Source organism: Madurella fahalii (genome assembly GCF_045866475.1).
Source record: "Madurella fahalii IFM 68171 DNA, scaffold_1, whole genome shotgun sequence".
NCBI lineage: Eukaryota > Fungi > Ascomycota > Sordariomycetes > Sordariales > Madurella > Madurella fahalii.
The window spans coordinates 10,199,655-10,218,095 of NW_027263971.1; the positions used below are offsets into that span (position 1 = coordinate 10,199,655).

An 18,441-nucleotide genomic window follows, 5' to 3' on the forward strand; every position below is an offset into this window, starting at 1 on the left:
CCGGCCGGCTCAGCCGGTGACCAAAGGCTCCTCTCGTCAACGCGAAGACTATTAACAGGTGGCAACGTTGAGGATGACTGAGTCTCCAGGTGTACGATACTTTGATGCAAATGTGGGGTTGGTTTAATACAGTGCCTCGGCCTAAGCAAGGTAAGGGAAGGGAGTACTTAGTTCCAGTCATGCATCACGAAGCTGGTTCCAGGACAGTTTGCTTCCTGCCAGAAGTGTTTGGTGTATAGCGAAAGTTCGTGCGGGGTTGCAATGGATCCGTAGTGCATATGCATTGTCATCAGATTTTGGCTCCGTTACGGCTTTACCTGCATGGTCAGGTGCACAACCCCTGAAATGCCAAATACTCGTCGCCGAGCCGCCATGACATTGCGGTCTTATGTGACATACCTCGAAAGGTCTAACCGGTTGACAAGTCTGACGTTTATCCTAATTTCTATGTTATTCGAAAGCCCTGTGGCTTTATCGCACGCTATGTGAATTCGAAGTACTCCCGAACTCGCGTCCGATTACCTTCGCTCACTCTTTCACCACCACCTAAACTTACAACAGCGAGAGAAGCTTCCATACACGGAAAACAAGCCCTTGAGCCCTGAATTCTGAGAGAAATCATGCCTCGTCTTGGCGCACTACATCAGTTTCGCTGGGGCAGGCTTGACGCAGGCTACACATCTGTCCCCGGGGGAGCGTCTACGCCAACATCGGACAAGCAGTCGGACGACGGCCTTCTAGAGAAAGGCCGCAAATTTGAGCAAGAATATGGTAGCAGGCCGTCGATCTGGCGCAACAGGCGCTTCTTGCTTGCTCATCTGGCACTTTTCTCGGTTTACCTCCTGATCCTGTCTCTGGTGGCAAAATCGAAGCCCCAATGCATTAGGAACCAGGGGTTACCGCACTGTGCGTCAAGCTGCGGTACCATCCACGTCACGGCCGAGATTGTGAAGCTTATAGGATTGAATTAATAGCTCCCGCGGTTTCGATACTCGAGTACAAAGATACCGTCCTCCAACTGGAGGACAGAATTCAGGAGAAGGGTCGCTTCTCCGGCAAACCCAGCCCGTCGCTGGACAAGGGGTGGCATGATCTACTCAATGGTAAGTCGCGTCCTCCAACCGTCTGTCGAAACCGTGAATTAACGCGTTTTAGATGAAAATATTATTATTGAACCCGAGTATATGCGCTACTACGGCAGAGAGGACATTGGTGTGGCCGTGCCCGAAGGCGGCGGATACCTGGGCACTCTCAACGTGTATCACGAACTCCACTGTCTCAAGAGAATCCACCAGTATATGTACTTGGAATATTATTTCCCCGAGCTTACTGAACATCAGCGCGAGCTCAACAGACTGCACAACGGTGAGCTATGGTACTCGTCTTCAATAAGCGGAATGTTATTGACCGTTTCTAGAGCACTGCATTGATTTCCTCCGTATGTCAGTCATGTGCCACGGTGATATCGGCTTGATCACATACGAGTGGCACGAAGACAGTCTCATTCCCGTTGCCAATGCAACATCGCACCAATGCATCAATTGGGAAAAGTTGGACAAGTGGACCAAGGAAAGGACAGTTGATATGATGAAACCAGGCTGGCTGGTTCATCCCACCAAAGGTGAGGATATCAGAAAAGAGCAACAGATAACTCAGTGCTGATCCCCCTCTCTTTTTTGCCAGGCGTTGCTTATCCTGATGGCGAGGGTGACAAACTTGGGGCGGTGGACCCTCCCTACCTTAGCCATGGTGGACATGACGGGCACTGAAACTCCATATTGGATCTGACGGGTTGGGGTCGCGGAGAACCGAATAGGGCGGCTGCGGTAAATTCCGCGGATGTTTCTTTCTTCCGCTGTTCAACATTGGCGAGGGGGGGTTGTAGCCCTGTATCTGGGAATTAACTGCGGTTCATGTTGTGCTTAAAATCAGCCTTTGATCTAACGTTATATAAGGTAGTAAAGTAAAGGATCTGATCTTACAATCGTCTGGTGTTTGCCAAGCACTTCCAACCGGAGCCCATGAGCGGCTACATTCTTCCCAGAGAGCTGAGTCCCCCTCTATGGATGGGCTCGTCACAAATGCCACATCTTGCTCTAGTTTGAGACGACCTGATTATCTGATCTTCAGCCTTTTGTAAAGGGATTATACGTTGTCTCTCATGCTGCGTCTAGGTGAAAAGAGAACAGATGGACAGAGGGATTCAAGCAACGGCGTACTAGCATCTCGTTACGAGGTGAGCCAATGGGATACTCGGCTGAGGGTAGACATTGACCTCAGAACGATCATTAACAGATCCCCGAGATACGGTAAGCAACTGGGCGTGCCTTTCGAGACGATTTATATACAATTCCATCGACTAAAAGTGGTAAAGTATGAGGATACCACAGTCTGTCTCGTAATCCTCACACACAACTGATATGATCTTGATGTTACAATTCTGGATCAAGAGGGTATCTCTTCGGCCCGTCTGGCTCCACAATCTTCTTCCCACCAGGATACGCCGGGCCTGCATCGTTGAGGACTGGATTAGACCTGATACAGTTGGCAAATATATTATTTAGGCTTGACATACCGTATTTTGGATGTACGAGAACATTTGGGGCATGAATATCAACCCGGCGAGGCTCAAGCCATTCCTCCAATTTTCCCCAGTCAATACACTCGTGTCTCTGAACCCAAGTAGGATTCGGCACTCGGTTGAGGTCAGACCAATGGTACGGGAAGATGGTGGTGTCAGCTCGACACATGGCACCGGTCCGGAGGATGTCAATGCAGTGATCTTCAATAAGTCAGTCACCGAATTCGAACGATTTATGTATGTAATGACGAACTCACCCGTGTGACCTGCGAGGTAGGCCTTTTCGGAGTCACTAATCCCCTTATAGTAGTGATCTTGGCGCGTAGCCTCCCGAACAAGTCTCTGGTCAAGTTTGGTTACCGGTGATTCAAAGAAGCGATTGAAATGCTAGGAATCCCGTACCAAGCAGTGAAGCTCGTGAAAGACGGCCATCATCCCGTGATACCCACCGCCACGGGCAAATGCGATGGAGGTGATGTTCATCGCCTCCATCTCTTCCTTTTTAATCCGTAGGTTATGATCTGGAATATGTCAGATAAAGAGCCAAGTTGTAAGAATGCAACAGTCGTCTCGTACGGCGTAAAAGATGGTCCCAGGCCGCCTCAGTTTCTGCTGATGGTGTCCCTACATACGGACTTGCTCTGATATCGCTCGGGGCATCGCGTATCACTTGAATTATATGACGGATATTGTCTTGAACAGGGGCTACTTGTCGAGTTGTGTCAGTCAGAATATCGTTGAGAGTTCCTTGCTTAGGAATGGAGGAGGATCCGTACTGTAGAGTAGCCTCGTATCCTGATGACATGTCTTTGTCGAGAACATAACGGCCATGACCACGTTTGAAAGCATCATTAGCGTATGGATAATGACTGCATTTCGATGATGCTTGAGCCACGATCTCTTGCATAGTTGGGCTTTTGAAGCCTCAAAATCCGGAAGGCTATCCTCGACGTCATCATTGTCTTGGTCATCCGCGCTCAGGAATGGTGTCTTGGCGGGTTCGTCTTGCCTTGTATTTTTGCTTGCCATGATGTGCTCGATCTCATCCAATGTGGCCTATTGTAAGATGCTTGAAGTAGGCCTTTCCAAATAAAAATAATTTCTTTGATCAAGGTTGGTGACGGGGGAAGGGACTACGGAGTAGGCTGCGGTGGAAAACGAGAGATAATTGGGACACTTCTCTGAGAGTCCTGGCCAGGATCTGTTCAAGATACCGAAACACGACCGGAGTTTCCAAAGGATCCTTTCCCAGGTTTACCCCCCGACATGGAGCGGTACACATGGTTGGATTAGACGCACGGTCACCAGGCGTGTCGTTCCACAAATGACCTTGCAGGAACGGATCCCCCATGACCTTATTTTAGGCTTATTCCCGTACAAGGTCATGTAGGGGGTTGAAGATGCAGGGTCAGTTTTGTACGAGCTATACGACGCGGCGTTTGCAGACCTGTGCCGTCATGCTCAGGTTCAGCTGTATGGTAACAACGTTACATACGGATTTCCATCTGTGTCCTGGTAAAGATTGCGTTGACCCGCATGGCTGCAGTTGGGCAAGCAAAGGAAACTCCAGAGTGGGGTCTACTAGCCTATCACGATGGTTGAATCGACACTTGAGTTCCTGATCAGTCGAAACTAAGCCGAAGACCATGCGGGACTAACAACCGATCGTATGATGGATATAAACATCATGTAGAACTTGGACGAAGGGAAAGGAAATCGTACCATCAGGCTCTATCTACTCGCAACAGCTCAATTGCACAGTTCTTGATACTCCCATCATCATAACACTTAGTGTGCCGTCAACACGCAAAAAATCATTCTTCAACCATTCAATATGCGTTTCACTCCGGTCCTCGCTCTTGCCGTCCTCGCTCACGCGTCGCCTATCGACGTCAGCCGTCGCTCTGATGCGGATGCGGCCACCGCTTATACGGTTGCCCGCTCGGATGCCGAGTCCGCCACGGCATATACTGTCAACCGTCGCAGTGACGCCGATGCTGCGACTGCATACACTGTCAATCGTCGCGGTGATGCCGACGCAGCCACAGCATACACTGTCAACCGTCGCGGTGATGCCGACTCTGCAACCGCATATACTGTCAACCGCCGCGATGATGCCGACGCTGCTACAGCCTACACGGTTGCCAGGTCGGATGCCGATGCTGCCACGGCATACACTGTCAACCGTCGCAGTGACGCCGATGCTGCGACTGCATACACTGTCAATCGTCGCGGTGATGCCGACGCTGCTACAGCCTACACAGTTGCCAGGTCGGATGCCGGCGCAGCCACCGCATACACTGTCAACCGCCGTGGTGATGCCGACGCAGCCACTGCCTACACCGTGAACCGCCGCGGTGACGCCGATGCTGCTACCGCTTATACGGTTGCCAGATCAGATGCCGATGCTGCTACTGCCTACACGGTTGCCAGATCGGATGCCGATGCTGCCACCGCATACACTGTGAACCGTCGCGGTGATGCCGATGCTGCTACTGCCTACACAGTTGCCAGGTTGGACAAGGTCGGTAGAGCCGTCTCCCTCCCCGAGGAGGAACCAGTCTATCGCCGCTCGGATGCTGACGCGGTGACTGCCTAATAAGGTTTCTCGTTCAGATGCCGATGCAGCCACCGCTTATTCCGTGAATTAGATCTTGAGGCCAACAGAGCGCTGGCTTGTCTGGAACAATATCAGGGTGCACCGCTTCATCTCTCCGTTAAGCCATCCCGGTGCACTCATTTACATCTTTCCTTTTATGCTGCCTGAGGTTTATCCACGTGGGGTCAACGAGAGTTGCTGTGATGATTTTGTTTGGTGCGTCTGTTTGGAAGGGTAAGAAGATAGCCGAGGAGGATCTCGTGGGCCGGCGCACTCGCTTAGACCCCCCTAAAAATTGCTAGTCAAAAGATAGTGCACACTCAGGGAATGATATTGCCTATCGCTAGGAATCCTTGACCCGTTTCAGATGTGATTGTGTTTATAAAAAAGAAGAAAAGAAAACGAGCAGTGATTGTAATGCTCTATTGATGCTTGGAACCGCGACTGGGCATGGCGGCAGAATAAGTTGCGCTGGCATCCTAATAATTGACGAGAATGGTTGTATACCATAGATACCCGAAGGTAAGCAATCCCTTTAAGCGTGAAATTTAGACATTTTTTGACCAGACGCGAAATGGACCAGTAGTGTAGGAGGTAATACTGGGTGCCATGATGTAGATCTATATATTTGATACATTGTCAACCGGGAAGTAGGTAACCAGACGAGCAAAGCGTTCAGCTCAGCAGAGCTCAACAACATCTCTTTCCATACTTCGATATGGAAATTTCAATGATGCAATATTACCATTGGCGGTAGCTTGGTGTTGTATTAAAAGAAGATGAATTTTGCCTGCAAAACGCGTCATTTTGTTAAAAGATTGACGACTGAGGAATGGAGTGGTGGTAAGTCTTGATAGGTAACCATATATGACCCGCTAAGAAATATGTCAATTGGATGCTTAAGAGATGGTAGGAAAGGTAGCAGCAAAGGTTATTTATAATAATCCGTAAGTATAATTGCCCCTGCTGCTTGCGTTTGCGTTTGCACGTTGGTCAAGATCGCTTGAATTTAAGTCTGAAGTCATAGGTATTTCAGCCTGGTAATGTGAGACGAATCTGGGTTCACGAAATTTCCTTTTTCCTTCGCAGTCCTGAGCTGGGGTGAGCTATGGCTGATTTGTCCTGAGTTTTCCCTGATTCTTCCCTGAGCTAGGGTGATCCCATACGCTGCCGCTGCAAAGCCCGTTTTCGGTCCCCTCGGCTAAAGTTTCCGTTCGATGTCCCTCGGAGTGCCACATTTTTAGCGTATACTAGTACACGTTGTGGGATATTAAGTAGCATCCTAGTATAATTCCTAGGACAGTACGTAGTATCCTAGTACCAAAACTGGGATGGGATTTAGTATACCAAGTCTTATCTACGCTCTCATCAGAAGCCTCAAGATTGAGAGAGCGCCTTCTCTATACATTAATTATACCTCGCCTTCTCGTCGACTAAGAAGCAGTTTCGCTACTTCCTCGCCCTTATAGCCCTCTGTTCGGGCCGCCTCGACCATCTCAACAGTGATCTGCAAGCCACACCGGTTGAAGAGCATTCTGAACGCTGCCGAGCAACCCCAGAAAACTTCGGCCTTGGGGTTGAGGGTGTATAGCTCCTCTATAAAAGCTTGCGTGCGCTCTTTAGAGCTTTTCCGCCCTACCTGGTAGATCTTCACGCTGATCTCCGTCGCGGCCAGAGTCTTAATGGTAAATTTTCCGATCCCTGAAGTTCTGCCGACGAAGACGGCGACACGAAAGTCGGTTTCCATCATTGATAAGGGTATTGGAGACAAGTATTTGTAAGAGACCATTTTTGCTCGCAGTAGTAAAATAGATGTCAGCAAATTAGGTTTCTCATTGACTTTTCGTTGGGGATATGAGCCCAAAAGTCGTTTTCAAACCTAATCAATGTATGAAGAAATCTGGGAATCCATCAGGCGGATTGCGTGGATGGCGCGTTACTGAGTTATCGGGCTCCCGGACATTGACAAGCCCCGTCAAACTCGGCCTCGGCCGAATCATACGATCAACAAATTTCTGCACAGGATGTGGCGCAGTTATGATGACCATGCTGTGATTCTATGCCTCATATTGATCTCAATGCTGAAGATGTTGAAAACGGAACTGCACAACATATAGCCTTGAACGCCCCACATTGCTGTCCTAGTGATAAGCTAAGATGTCAACCAATATTGTTTGCTCAATGGGCCATTGGCTTTAAACCTTGGGTTAAAGGACCTGCATCGTTACTAGGTGGTTCAAATGGTCAAGAACTATGTCATCTTACAGGAGCAGTTATAGTTTAAGTGTCACCTAAGAGGGTATCAGCACCCTCTACTCACTGTAACACTATCTGTGCGACGTCGCCGGCGCAGGTGCAGGTGGTGAAGCAACTACAACGACGACGAGTGACGCTGGATTGAGCAGGTATTGACTCTGGCTCCAAACCCTGTCATCAAATCGGCTTCGTAGCTGACAGCAGATCTCAGCGCCAGAGGATATTTTGGTCCCCGCGGCGTGCCCGGCAACGTTTGTGGTGCAGCTGGAGAAGTCAGCAGACAGGAACTTTACAGCCCATTCGAGGGTCACGACAATGACTATATTCCTCAATTACGGTGGCTGTTCCCTCGGGATCAGCACAACGCTGGTCGATTACGTACCGCCGACGGGCTTTAGAGAGGCGAGACGCGGAGGAGCACCATCGAGTTAAAATACGCGGCATCATGGCGGTTTTGCGATCCTCTGATCAAGCCATGACGCTAAGTGGCAGGCCGTGAGCCAACCGGAAGGGCACCAAGTCCCGTGGGTTTGTTGGGCACGCGATTGGAGGGCAAACACCTGGCTGCAGCCAATCTCATATGCCCGTCTGCAGAACAACCCCCCCAAGGTCGGCGAACTAATCTGGATGGAGAGGGCACTGTCTGATAGGACGCAACCCCGCTCGGAAATGCCAAAGACTGCACAGTGCAGAGTGGGCTTCATCGTCGTGAAACACCATAAACCTCGACCATTCCACTCAACTTTGACGACAGGGGGAAACTGGGCATCATGCCTTCTCGGGGCGCTGTTCCAAACAAGAGTAACGAAAAGTTGGGATGGTCATCCCGCCTCCCATCAACAGAGCCGATAACCATAACCATGTCCCGCAAGCGGCCCCGCGGGGATGAATCGCCCGGGTACGACAGCGACGGTACAATTGATGGCAGAAGCAGAAGGTTTTCATTTGCCTCAGAGTTTCGCGGCGTCCGCGACACATACCCAGCGAGAGAACGTGTTCCGAGTATGGGACGTCACTTCGTCACCACATCCCCTATTAACATAGATGCGGAAGAAGTCAAAATCCGAGACATGTCGGCCACAGCCGAAGCAGAGTTTGAACGTGACGACGATGACGACGACACGGGTGACTCAGCACAGATGCTACCGCCCCGCTTTAGGGACGCCTTAAACCGCCTCAACCAGGAACTTCGCAATCTTGACAGCTTCTTCCTCCATCGACTTAGGAGTGACGCGAGGCAGCACGTTGACGATATCAATAAACAGCTCAACATCATGGAGGGTTCGCATCGCAGGCTGTATTCCGATTTCTGCAACCAGCGAGATCAGAAAGAAGAGCTCCAGGATCGGGTCAGCCAGCTAAAATATCAGACCGAGGCTGCGACCCAAGAGAGGGACCAAGCGAACCGTGAGATCGAAGACCTTAAAAAGACCACAACCAGGCTCCAAACTTCGATCAAGGACTTCGAGAGAGATAAGACGGAGCTGGAAAACCCCATCAAAGATTTGGAGAATAGGAACGAAAGTTTGAAAGCTGAGAAAGAGAGGTTGGAAGCCGTCGTGGAAGCCAAAAATGCCGAAATTGAGGCACTCAAAGCATCACTAGTTTCGGCGGCACAGAGAGCGTTGATCGAGCATGAAGCATCGGATTCGCCACCCCAGAGTTTGTCGCTGTCGGTACCGTCGGCCCATACGACGCCGGTGGTGGCTGATGCAGGGGGCCATCACATGCATTACAAGTACGACCAGCTTGGATTCAGCGTTACGAGCTTCCTCAGCAACCTCCTAAAAATCGAACTCGCTCACGACCATCCGTCAGATGGAAGGCGCCTCAATTCTGTCGTTACGGAGTTCATGTTCAACCTAGGGTCCTTCGCCGACACAGCCGATGTGGCCGTCTCTCCTGTCGAGGGTTTCTGGAAACTTCGCCTGCCGTGGACTTCGAAGCCCATCATTAGCATGACCCAACGGCCGAGCATCGAGGAGCGGTTTATTCAACTCTGTTTGCTGATCCCACACCTGAAGTCCCGGAGCCGGGGCGAAATATGGTGCGCGACAGTCATACTCATAAACTCACTCATGAAAGCTGACCACGCGTCTGCGCCGCGCGCTGGTATGGCATTCCTCGCGGCCATGACGTCGACCAACCTGGTCGCGGAAGTTCAAAATCTAGATATTCAGAACGTCGTACTCGCTATCGCCTTATGCGAGCTGTGCCGGTTCCTCCAGGAGACCTTCACAGAGTTCCCACAGGCAACATGGGATATCGGCAATATCCTCGGCTCTGAAGTACAAGGCTCCGTGACAGCAACCCCCATTGGCAAACTCAGCGCGTCTCTTGCCAATCTGCACCGATCCAACACTTTAGCTCTACGAAGGCAGCTCGCCACGACATGCGGCGATAAGTTCTGCTTCGCTTCTCTGGACAGGCAATCGGGAGACAAACTGGAACTTGGATTCTTGTCATGCGACGATAACGAAGCCTTCCTGCTACTTGACTTTGGGAAGAGATCAATCCGTTTTGTGGACAGAAACTTTGCCTACGCTCTCCGCCACGAGGATCAGAAGAAACATTTGTTGATTAAGCGGTCTGATGGGGAGGTTTTGCTAGATATCGAGGACGCAGCGCAGGATGTGAGGATCTTCTGGGTCAAATACGCGGAGCGTCTTTAATTTCATAGGAAAGAGCAGTTGAGAGTCAAGAATGAATTAGGGCTTTGGAAGGAATTGGTCGGTGGGGAAGGTTTATAGTTGAGGTCGGGCGCGCTGTCGGATGACCCTCTCATTCTTGTCCAGGCACATGCAGTGAAGATAACAATACACCTTGCCACCTACCAGCAAATGACTGGACTCCAACCGTCCATGCTTGTTTGGACTTCCGCAGCAACAAGTCTAATGCTGTAACCGAGGGATTCGTATACCTAGGATGACAGTACTGCGTAAATATTCCCCCCATAAAATATTTTCTGACTAAGTCCGGATTAATCGTAACGTTTTGTCGAGGTATATTGATGAATTTATGTCGCGCTGAAAATTGCCTTTATAGAGCATGGCTCCTGACCGCCGAGCTCAGGAGCTCATTATATAAGCTCGCCCAGACTATTTTCCTTTATATTTAAGCCAGTCCTTTAGTCTCCTACTGCAGTAGATAAATCCTTAGAGACTTTAATCTTTCTATATACTTCCTACGACCTCTGCTGAGCTTTTGTACGCGTGACAATTCAGGATTGAATAACAGTAAAGTATGTTTGTAAGAGGTGTAAGTGCGAGCCTTTGAGAACCGGAATTTCTAATACTTAGATAAGTAATACGAATTACATGTAAGAGGAAAGTTAAGATTGCTAATACCAAAAATGGGATGTATTTAGCTATCAATATATATGGGACTAATTCTAGGCTCCCTCGGCTATAGTTGAAGCAATTCAGCATGCTGCGGCGCAACCTGCTGAAAATGGTAATTAGGGTGAGCAAAGGTGAGAGCTAGCCTGAGCAAATCTTAAGCAGGGACTAAGCCGAGCCTGAGCCAGTGTGAGCAATGTCATGTGCGCGAGATACGGAAAAAGGAAATTTGTGTGCCCAGATTCGTCTCACATTACAATTAATTTAACCTGCTACTACTAACGTTACAGATAATCTTTGTCGATCCTCTCGACTGCCATGGACTTCCTTCCGGGACTCGAGACATTTTCCCTTTTCTCCGCCAAGTCATCTCCAATAAGCTCATTCTCCTCATCACTTTCACCAACCGCAAAGTATGTCTTTGCGGCACCTGTCAATGCCGTCGAATCTGTATTTCTCATCTTCCCCTTTCGCACCCAGCGACCTGACGCCATCAATCTCCACAGGATAAATCCGACAACTTCGACCGTAATCATGGCTATCAAGACGGCGGCAGCACGTCCGTGACCGGACAACAGCATCCCACTGATAAGGTTCACCCAGCCTCCGCACACAATCACACGCCCGAGCCAAATGTGACCATGTGAGAGCCATGTCCGCCGGCGGATTCTGAGGAACACAACATGATGCCGCCATCCCAGTAGGCTTTGTAGACACAATCCAATCGCGATCACAACCCCAACCCCTTGATGTGCCGACACAAATGCTCTGCCGCGGCTCATCACAAGTCCCGCAAACGATCCCGACGCCAGCAAGAAAACTTGCAATAACTTGCAGCGACCAGTGGTATGTGAAAGCGTTTGCGAACCCCAACCGTATCGCGATTACTCCAGCGGGAAAGACAAAAAGGAACGCGGTAGCAAGCGATAAAGCATGCACAGCCACGACCGTCGGCTGGTTCCTCAACGAGCCGATCAAACCCGCCACGCCGATCGGACTATCTGACGCGCCAAGCATCTCGACGCCCGGTCGGAGCATGGGCAAAGACGGGAGCTGGTACCCTTGAGTGCGCGACCTCGCCATGTCAACATAGAACGATCCCCAACCACCGTTGCCGGCATGATGGGGATGCATGTCCAGCTGCGCATCAAACGTGTATGCCTGCATATCTTGTTGGTTGTTCCACGCCCATATCCACGGCTGCGACCCTGATGAGGCGGAAATGGGACTCCGTGGCCAGCGGGTGCAGGAATAGCAGACCGCTGCTACCTTAGCCACTTGCACCCGAGGGTCATGATCTGATGCGGCCCAGGAAGCCCGCAGAACCCGAAGTTCTACACCGCCCACTTCGGCACGTGTAACGAGAGTGGGCTGGTGGTGTCCTTGGACGGTGCGGATGCTGACAATAGGATTGTAGCGAGGTTGCGAATAAGGGTCCCCGTATATGATGAACATCAGGGAACCTGTCATAGCGGGGCCGGTGCCAATGGCTGTCCAGCCAAGCGAAGATGACCGGGTCACCGTCATGCTGAGATAGAGGTCGTGAGTTGATGTGGTACGGTTGTGGTGCATTGTGATGCCCACGCAAAAGTCGACTTCATTTTTGGCGTGGCCAAAACGGCAATATTGGACCGGCTCTGCGACGATGGGCACGATAAATGCGGCTAGGAAAAAAGCGATGAGCATGATTGTGGGAGTTTGAGTAATAGGATTGAGAACTAGCATTGGGAACGGCAAGAGGCTGGATCGACAATGAGTACTAGTGTCAAGAAGACTTGAACGAGCGGTTGTTCGGCGGCTTTCGCAAAGTTTTGGGAAGGGACATCACAAATGTACATTGAAGGAGATGGGGAAATCATCCAGTGCACTCGTTTTATGTTGCGTCGGACCCTTGACAATGCAGCACCCGTTTTACCGGGACGCTTGACACTGCATATTCAGGTCATGACACGCGCAATGTCAGTTCCATAGCTACGCACCGAAGGTTACTAATGATTCATTTTCTATTTGCATTCAAGATCGGGGGATTGAAGGCAACTGGGAAATCCGTCAAAGAGTACGAGAGTCATACGGTGGCTCATGGGGCTTCGGGCGCAACATTTCTACGGGAACGGGGCTACCATACACACGATTTTTTCTGCCATGTGTTCAAAGAGGGAGAAATTTTCATGGCCTCGGCTGTTCGCGATCTGGCTGTTCATCTGGCAGAGCGGGTTAAGCTTCGCCCGAGCATCGCCAACGACAGGATACACACTGAAAGGGCGGACAACGGTTTCGTCAGAATGGGATCTTGTATCCCGAGAGAGGCCAGATAGACTCATGGAAATTTCAATAGGTCTTGCTCAATCTCGCTTCACGCAGCTAGAGCGTCGACTATATGAAGGTGAGGCCGTCTCGTATGATCCTCTTTTTGTTTGCTAACAGATCTTAGTATCAGACCCAAATCATTCTGATTACGGCAATCATCTCACACCAAAGGAATTAGACCAGCTGATCCGACCCGATGAGGAGTCTCGTCAAGCTGTTCTTGCTTGGTTGAATGCGAACGTCGCTCTGGATTCTGCAGGTCTCTCGTCTTCACCAGCAGGCGACTGGATGTACCTCTCCCTCCCGGTCCACGTGCTTGAGAAGCTTCTTCGAACAAAATACTTCGTTTTCCGGCACATAGAAGATGGAACAACGATTACCCGCTCGGTAAAATGGTTTCTGCCCAATCACATAGCCGGCCATATCGACATCATCGAGCCCACCACCGTCTTTGTTCGTCCGCGGGCGCAGTGGCGTTATGGCGCACCCGACCCAGAATGGGAAAACGAGGACCGGCTGCCAACATACGATGAACTTGTGGAGGAAGATTTGCTGGATCGAGGCCGTCTAGAAGTTCCGGCTGAAGACACACTACCACTACATCCAACGGTTCAGGAAGCTTGCAATCGCTTGTCAATATCCCCTCTTTGCCTTCGGGTTCTGTACGGAACGCACGGTTATGAAGTCAAGGAACCCGTCCGCACCGGTATCGGCATAGTCAACTTTCTCGGTGAAGTAGCGAACAGGTCCGACGTGCAACTCTACCTCGAAAAATATCGGCCTGATGCCGCAGCAGCGGGTGCTGCCCACACTTTCGGGGTAGAACTCATTGCCGGGGCCGAGGACCGGCAAACTCCAAATACGCCTGAGCAGATGAAACAACGCAAGGGGTACGAGGGAGCTTTGGACGCCCAAACAGTTCTTGGAATCAGTTGGCCCGTCCCCTTGACGACCTACAACGTTGGCGGCAAACCCCCTTTCCAGCCTTTGAATGGGACCCGCGCCGAAAACACGAATGAGCCGTATCTGGTCTGGTTGAGACACGTGAAAACTCTCGATCGGGTCCCACAGGTTATCAGTATTTCGTACGCCGAGGATGAGAAGACAGTCCCACACCGGAGTACGCTCGCAGGGTTTGTCGAGAGTTCGCTCAACTAACTGCCCGTGGTGTGTCCATCCTTGTTGCAAGCGGTGATTATGGTGTTGGCAAGAAGGGCCACTGCGTTGACCGCTTCGGCAAATCGAAGCGCTTTATGCCATCATTCCCCGCGAGTTGCCCCTATGTTACCGCTGTGGGTGCGACGCGGTTCCTCGAGTCAGAGATGGTGGCTTTTGACGCCCGAACAGACTACGCTAGCGGCGGTGGATTTAGCGACTTATTCGAGCAGCCAGCATATCAGAAGGAGGCAGTTAGGCGGTACTTGGACAAGTTGGGCCAAGATAAGTTTGCGGGCTTGTATAACGCGTCGGGCAGGGCATTTCCGGATGTCGCAGCAATGGGATATCACTTCATAGTGATGTGGAACGGCTCAGCCCACATGCAAGATGGCACAAGCGCTTCAGCGCCCACTGTTGCGGCGGTTATTGCGCTCATCAACGATGCTTTGGCGGCAGAGGGGAGGCCACCTCTTGGATTTCTCAACCCGTGGATTTACTCGATTGCTTCGGTTGGCTTTACGGACGTCACGTATGGATCTAACCTCGGGTGCAACACATCTGGGTTTCCAGCGCTTGAGGGATGGGATCCCGCGTCGGGGCTAGGTACACCGGTGAGTCTTTTAGGTGACGCGCTTTATAATTTACGCTGACCAGGGTTTTGCGACCTAGTGGTTTCCGAAGCTCAAGGAACTCGCGCTAAAAACTAAGTTCAGACCAGCAATTCCCTGGTATTATTTGGATGGTGTATGACTGGTAGGTATTGGGGAACAGGAAACTGTGGTGCCATTCGTCAAGCAAAGTAATTATGATAAATCCGGTTTGGTCATAATCACCAGTTCCTTTTTCAACTTCTGTGGGGAACGACAGGCACCGCCATTACGATACCTCTCATTAACCCCGCTTGCAGTCAGTATTTAGCTTTTCTCAGGTAGCCAGGAAGATCTGTCAATTTAAACATCATTGGCACGGTCTCCTCAATACCCTTTTGCATCGGTCGATTTCAATCCTTACGAACCTGTATCCAGACCACGCCATATGGGACGGTGCGACAAACTCACATGCCTGGGATGGGTGTAGTTGGGATATGTCTCGATACGATTAATATGCCGGCACTTCCCTCTCACTAAGATTCCCTCATGCAGTATTCTAGGACACGAGGAATGACTAAAAGCGCACCTCAGCTGAGTCTTATGTTGTTAGCTGCCTGCAAAGTAATATATTTTGCAGAAAACCCTTAGGCAGTGTCAACGCCTCAAGACCCGCATCCCAACATTACTTATGCAATGTCAAAACCCCCAGTTAGCTTATCAACCGGGCCAATTCAGAATTCCTATCTTGCCCGGCATAAGGTTCATACGTTCCCTAATATCGCATATTCCCTACGAGACTGTATGCCGGGTTTTAACGGCACAAGTACGGGAAATCCTGCGCCCCAGGACATCCGTCTTCCCGAATATCCTATACTACTAGTATCCCCGCAGCTTTTGCCACCTTTACTCCTCTTCTTAAAAAGCCTCCACCCCTTAGGCCACCTTAAGACAGGCAGCGCAGCAACATGGCGATACCTCGGGCTGAGTGCGACAGGTTGCTCTCCGGGGGCTCTCCGCCCAAGTCGGACACCGACAGGCTTGCCGAGGACCCCTTCACACCCTTTCAAGAGGCATCAGAGGCGGAGGAAAACCCGGAAGAAAACTTGATCACATTCCGCGCAGTCATTTTGGGAGGAATATGCGGCGCCCTCGTCAACGCAGCGAACATCTACCTGGGTTTGAAAACGGGCTGGACCTCTTCTGCCAGCATTCTTGGAGTATACACCCTCTTTTTCTCCACATCTCTCTTGTATCTTGGCTTCAGATGATTCGCTCTGAGGAACACCAATGCTAATCTAATAGACATGCTGTTAGTCTATCATAGGCTTCTCCGTTCTCAAGAGATGGGACCCCGGATTCGGGCCGCATGAGAACAACATCGTCCAAACGGTAGCAACGGCAGCTGGAGGCATGTCAGGTGTCTTTACGTCGGCTATTCCCGCTCTCTATCAGCTAGGACTTATGCAGACGCCGACAAAAGACTTCCCGCGGATTATTACCCTTACAGCAGTTGGGGGGTACTTCGGGTTGCTGTCTGTTGCACCTCGTGGGTACCATAATTCGTCTGACGGCTTGCTTTGGTCGCTCTCCGAGTTGATATGCTAACTTCGTAACATAGTACGTAGGTTCTTCATCAAGGATGTCGCCCGGGAGCTCAACTTGATCTTCCCTTCTTCCACCGCGACGGCCATCACGATCCGGAGCATGCACTCAGCATCCAGTGGGGAGAAGACCGCCCGGGGAAGAATGAAGGGTATCTTTATTTCCTTTGTGGCTGCCATGATACTTAGAATTGTATCACAGTACGCGCCCGGTTTTTTTTGGGTGAGTCACTCGTCTCTTGTCGCCGAATGTGAGGGAAACTAAAGCCTGACACGTCCCTCGCTGATTAGGACTGGCATCCATTTACATGGCTTGTTAACACCAACATCTTGAAAACCTGGGCGGTGGCTGCTGAAAGTTGGGGATGGGTTATTGAATGGTCCCCTGCAATGTTTGGGTCGGGCATGATCGTGGATATGAATGTTGCATTTTCATTCTTCCTAGGATCAATCGTGGCATGGTATGTCCCACTGAAAGCCGCTAAGCATGGACTGATACATGGCCTGCAGGGGAATACTAGGTCCATACCTGACAACTCACGGGCTGGCCTTTGGCGAACCTGTTTCCGAAGAAGCCCAATGGTCAGGACTTATGTCATATACATCCATGGCCACAAGATTCGCAAATCCTTCAAACCCAAGTCCCAGGTACTGGCTTCTCTGGCCAGGTGTGTCAGCCATGTTGGCTGTGGCATTCATAGGCAAGCGTTTTGTTGCTTTCTCTGCAGTTAATGTGTGCCCCCTTCTAACTGTTTGGTGACTATATAACAGAAATTGCATGCCAATGGCGTGTCCTATGGATGTTCGTCCGTGACTCCATCAAAGCTGCCAAGTCTGCCTTTAAAGGTAGCCCTCACAAGCGGTCCTACAGATATTCTACGCTGGATGAAATGGAGGGAAATCGAGGTAATAACAAGGACGGTATGAAAGGGGAGATTACGGCACGGATGTGGGCTCCAGGCCTTGTTGCTCTGGCGGTTGTCGGCTGTGTGGTTACCAAACTCCAGTTTGATATGGGCATCCTCGAGACCATTCTATCATTGCTTCTGGCCTTTTTATTGTCTCTTGTTGCCATACAGGCGACTGGAGCGACAGGTAAGGAAATACCTACCCCGTGACCCCTTTAATCTTGTTCAATGCATAAGCTCAGCCTTGGTTTAGACACCACTCCCTTAACGGCGGTCTCTAAGGTGTCTCAAGTCCTTCTAGGCACAACAACCAAAGGTCCATTAGCAATAGATGTCAAACACTCGCAACAGCTTAATCTACTCGGTGGTGGCCTGGTGAGCGTCGGCGCCGGTCAGGCATGCGGTGAGCAAGAATAGTCAATCTAGTTCCCCCCTCCGAGAACAACACTGATTGGCGATCAGACCTGATGGGCGACTTTCGAGTGGGCTTTCTCCTCACTACCCCAGCCCACAGCCAATATGTTGGCCAACTTATAGGGACTCTCATCGCTACCCTGGTTGCACCGTCTGTCTTTGTCCTCTTCGCCACCGCCTACCCTTGTGTCATTGATCCCCCAACGGACCATAACGGCACATCTGCGGCATTTGCTGAACCATGTGAGTTTGCTGGACCTTCCATTGCGGCTTGGCGCGCGGTTGCAGTTGCGGCGAGCGAACAAATATCTCCCATCCCAGAATCAAGCAAAGTCTTTTCTATTTATCTCGCTACTGGTGGGGCGATCATGGTTTTGATCAAGCATTTCTTACTATGGGGAAGGCTGGCCTGGCTGCGGACCTTTCAGCCAAATATGATGATATTTGCGTTGGCGTTTACATTGCCGTCACCCAGATATGGATTGACAATTGTCATGGGAACTGTTGCATCTTACGTTTGGCGATGGCGGCGGGGCGAGCAATTCCATCGGTATGGATTTGCCGTTGCGGCTGGTCTTGTGGCAGGTGAAGGGATTGGGGGAACTATAAATTGCGTGTTATCCATCTTGGGAATCGGCGGGCATAAATTGGGGACAAATTTTGGCTGCCCTCCAGGGGGTTGTTAGGCG

At 50.7% G+C, this 18,441-nt stretch overlaps 4 protein-coding genes across 4 annotated transcripts; all 4 read left to right on the forward strand.

Moving 5' to 3' along the window:
• Window positions 1–620: 620 nt before the first annotated feature.
• Window positions 621–1,769, forward strand: MFIFM68171_02760 (Cyclochlorotine biosynthesis protein; the record flags this gene model as incomplete). The annotated part of the gene is made up of 5 exons (XM_071058182.1): window positions 621–906; window positions 975–1,103; window positions 1,156–1,365; window positions 1,418–1,621; window positions 1,684–1,769. The coding sequence occupies 5 exons, from the start codon at window positions 621–623 to the stop codon at window positions 1,767–1,769; spliced, it is 915 nt and encodes a 304-aa protein (XP_070914283.1).
• A 2,646-nt stretch (window positions 1,770–4,415) lies between these two features.
• Window positions 4,416–5,180, forward strand: MFIFM68171_02761 (Glucose-dependent insulinotropic receptor; the record flags this gene model as incomplete). The annotated part of the gene is made up of 1 exon (XM_071058183.1): window positions 4,416–5,180. The coding sequence occupies one exon, from the start codon at window positions 4,416–4,418 to the stop codon at window positions 5,178–5,180; it is 765 nt and encodes a 254-aa protein (XP_070914284.1).
• Window positions 5,181–8,296: 3,116 nt separating this feature from the next.
• On the forward strand, window positions 8,297–10,108 carry MFIFM68171_02762 (uncharacterized protein; the record flags this gene model as incomplete). The annotated part of the gene is made up of 1 exon (XM_071058184.1): window positions 8,297–10,108. One exon carries the CDS (start codon window positions 8,297–8,299, stop codon window positions 10,106–10,108), a length of 1,812 nt encoding a protein of 603 aa, XP_070914285.1.
• Window positions 10,109–13,093: 2,985 nt separating this feature from the next.
• MFIFM68171_02763 (uncharacterized protein) lies at window positions 13,094–14,989 on the forward strand (the record flags this gene model as incomplete). The annotated part of the gene is made up of 4 exons (XM_071058185.1): window positions 13,094–13,157; window positions 13,206–14,214; window positions 14,271–14,850; window positions 14,909–14,989. The coding sequence occupies 4 exons, from the start codon at window positions 13,094–13,096 to the stop codon at window positions 14,987–14,989; spliced, it is 1,734 nt and encodes a 577-aa protein (XP_070914286.1).
• Window positions 14,990–18,441: the final 3,452 nt, after the last annotated feature.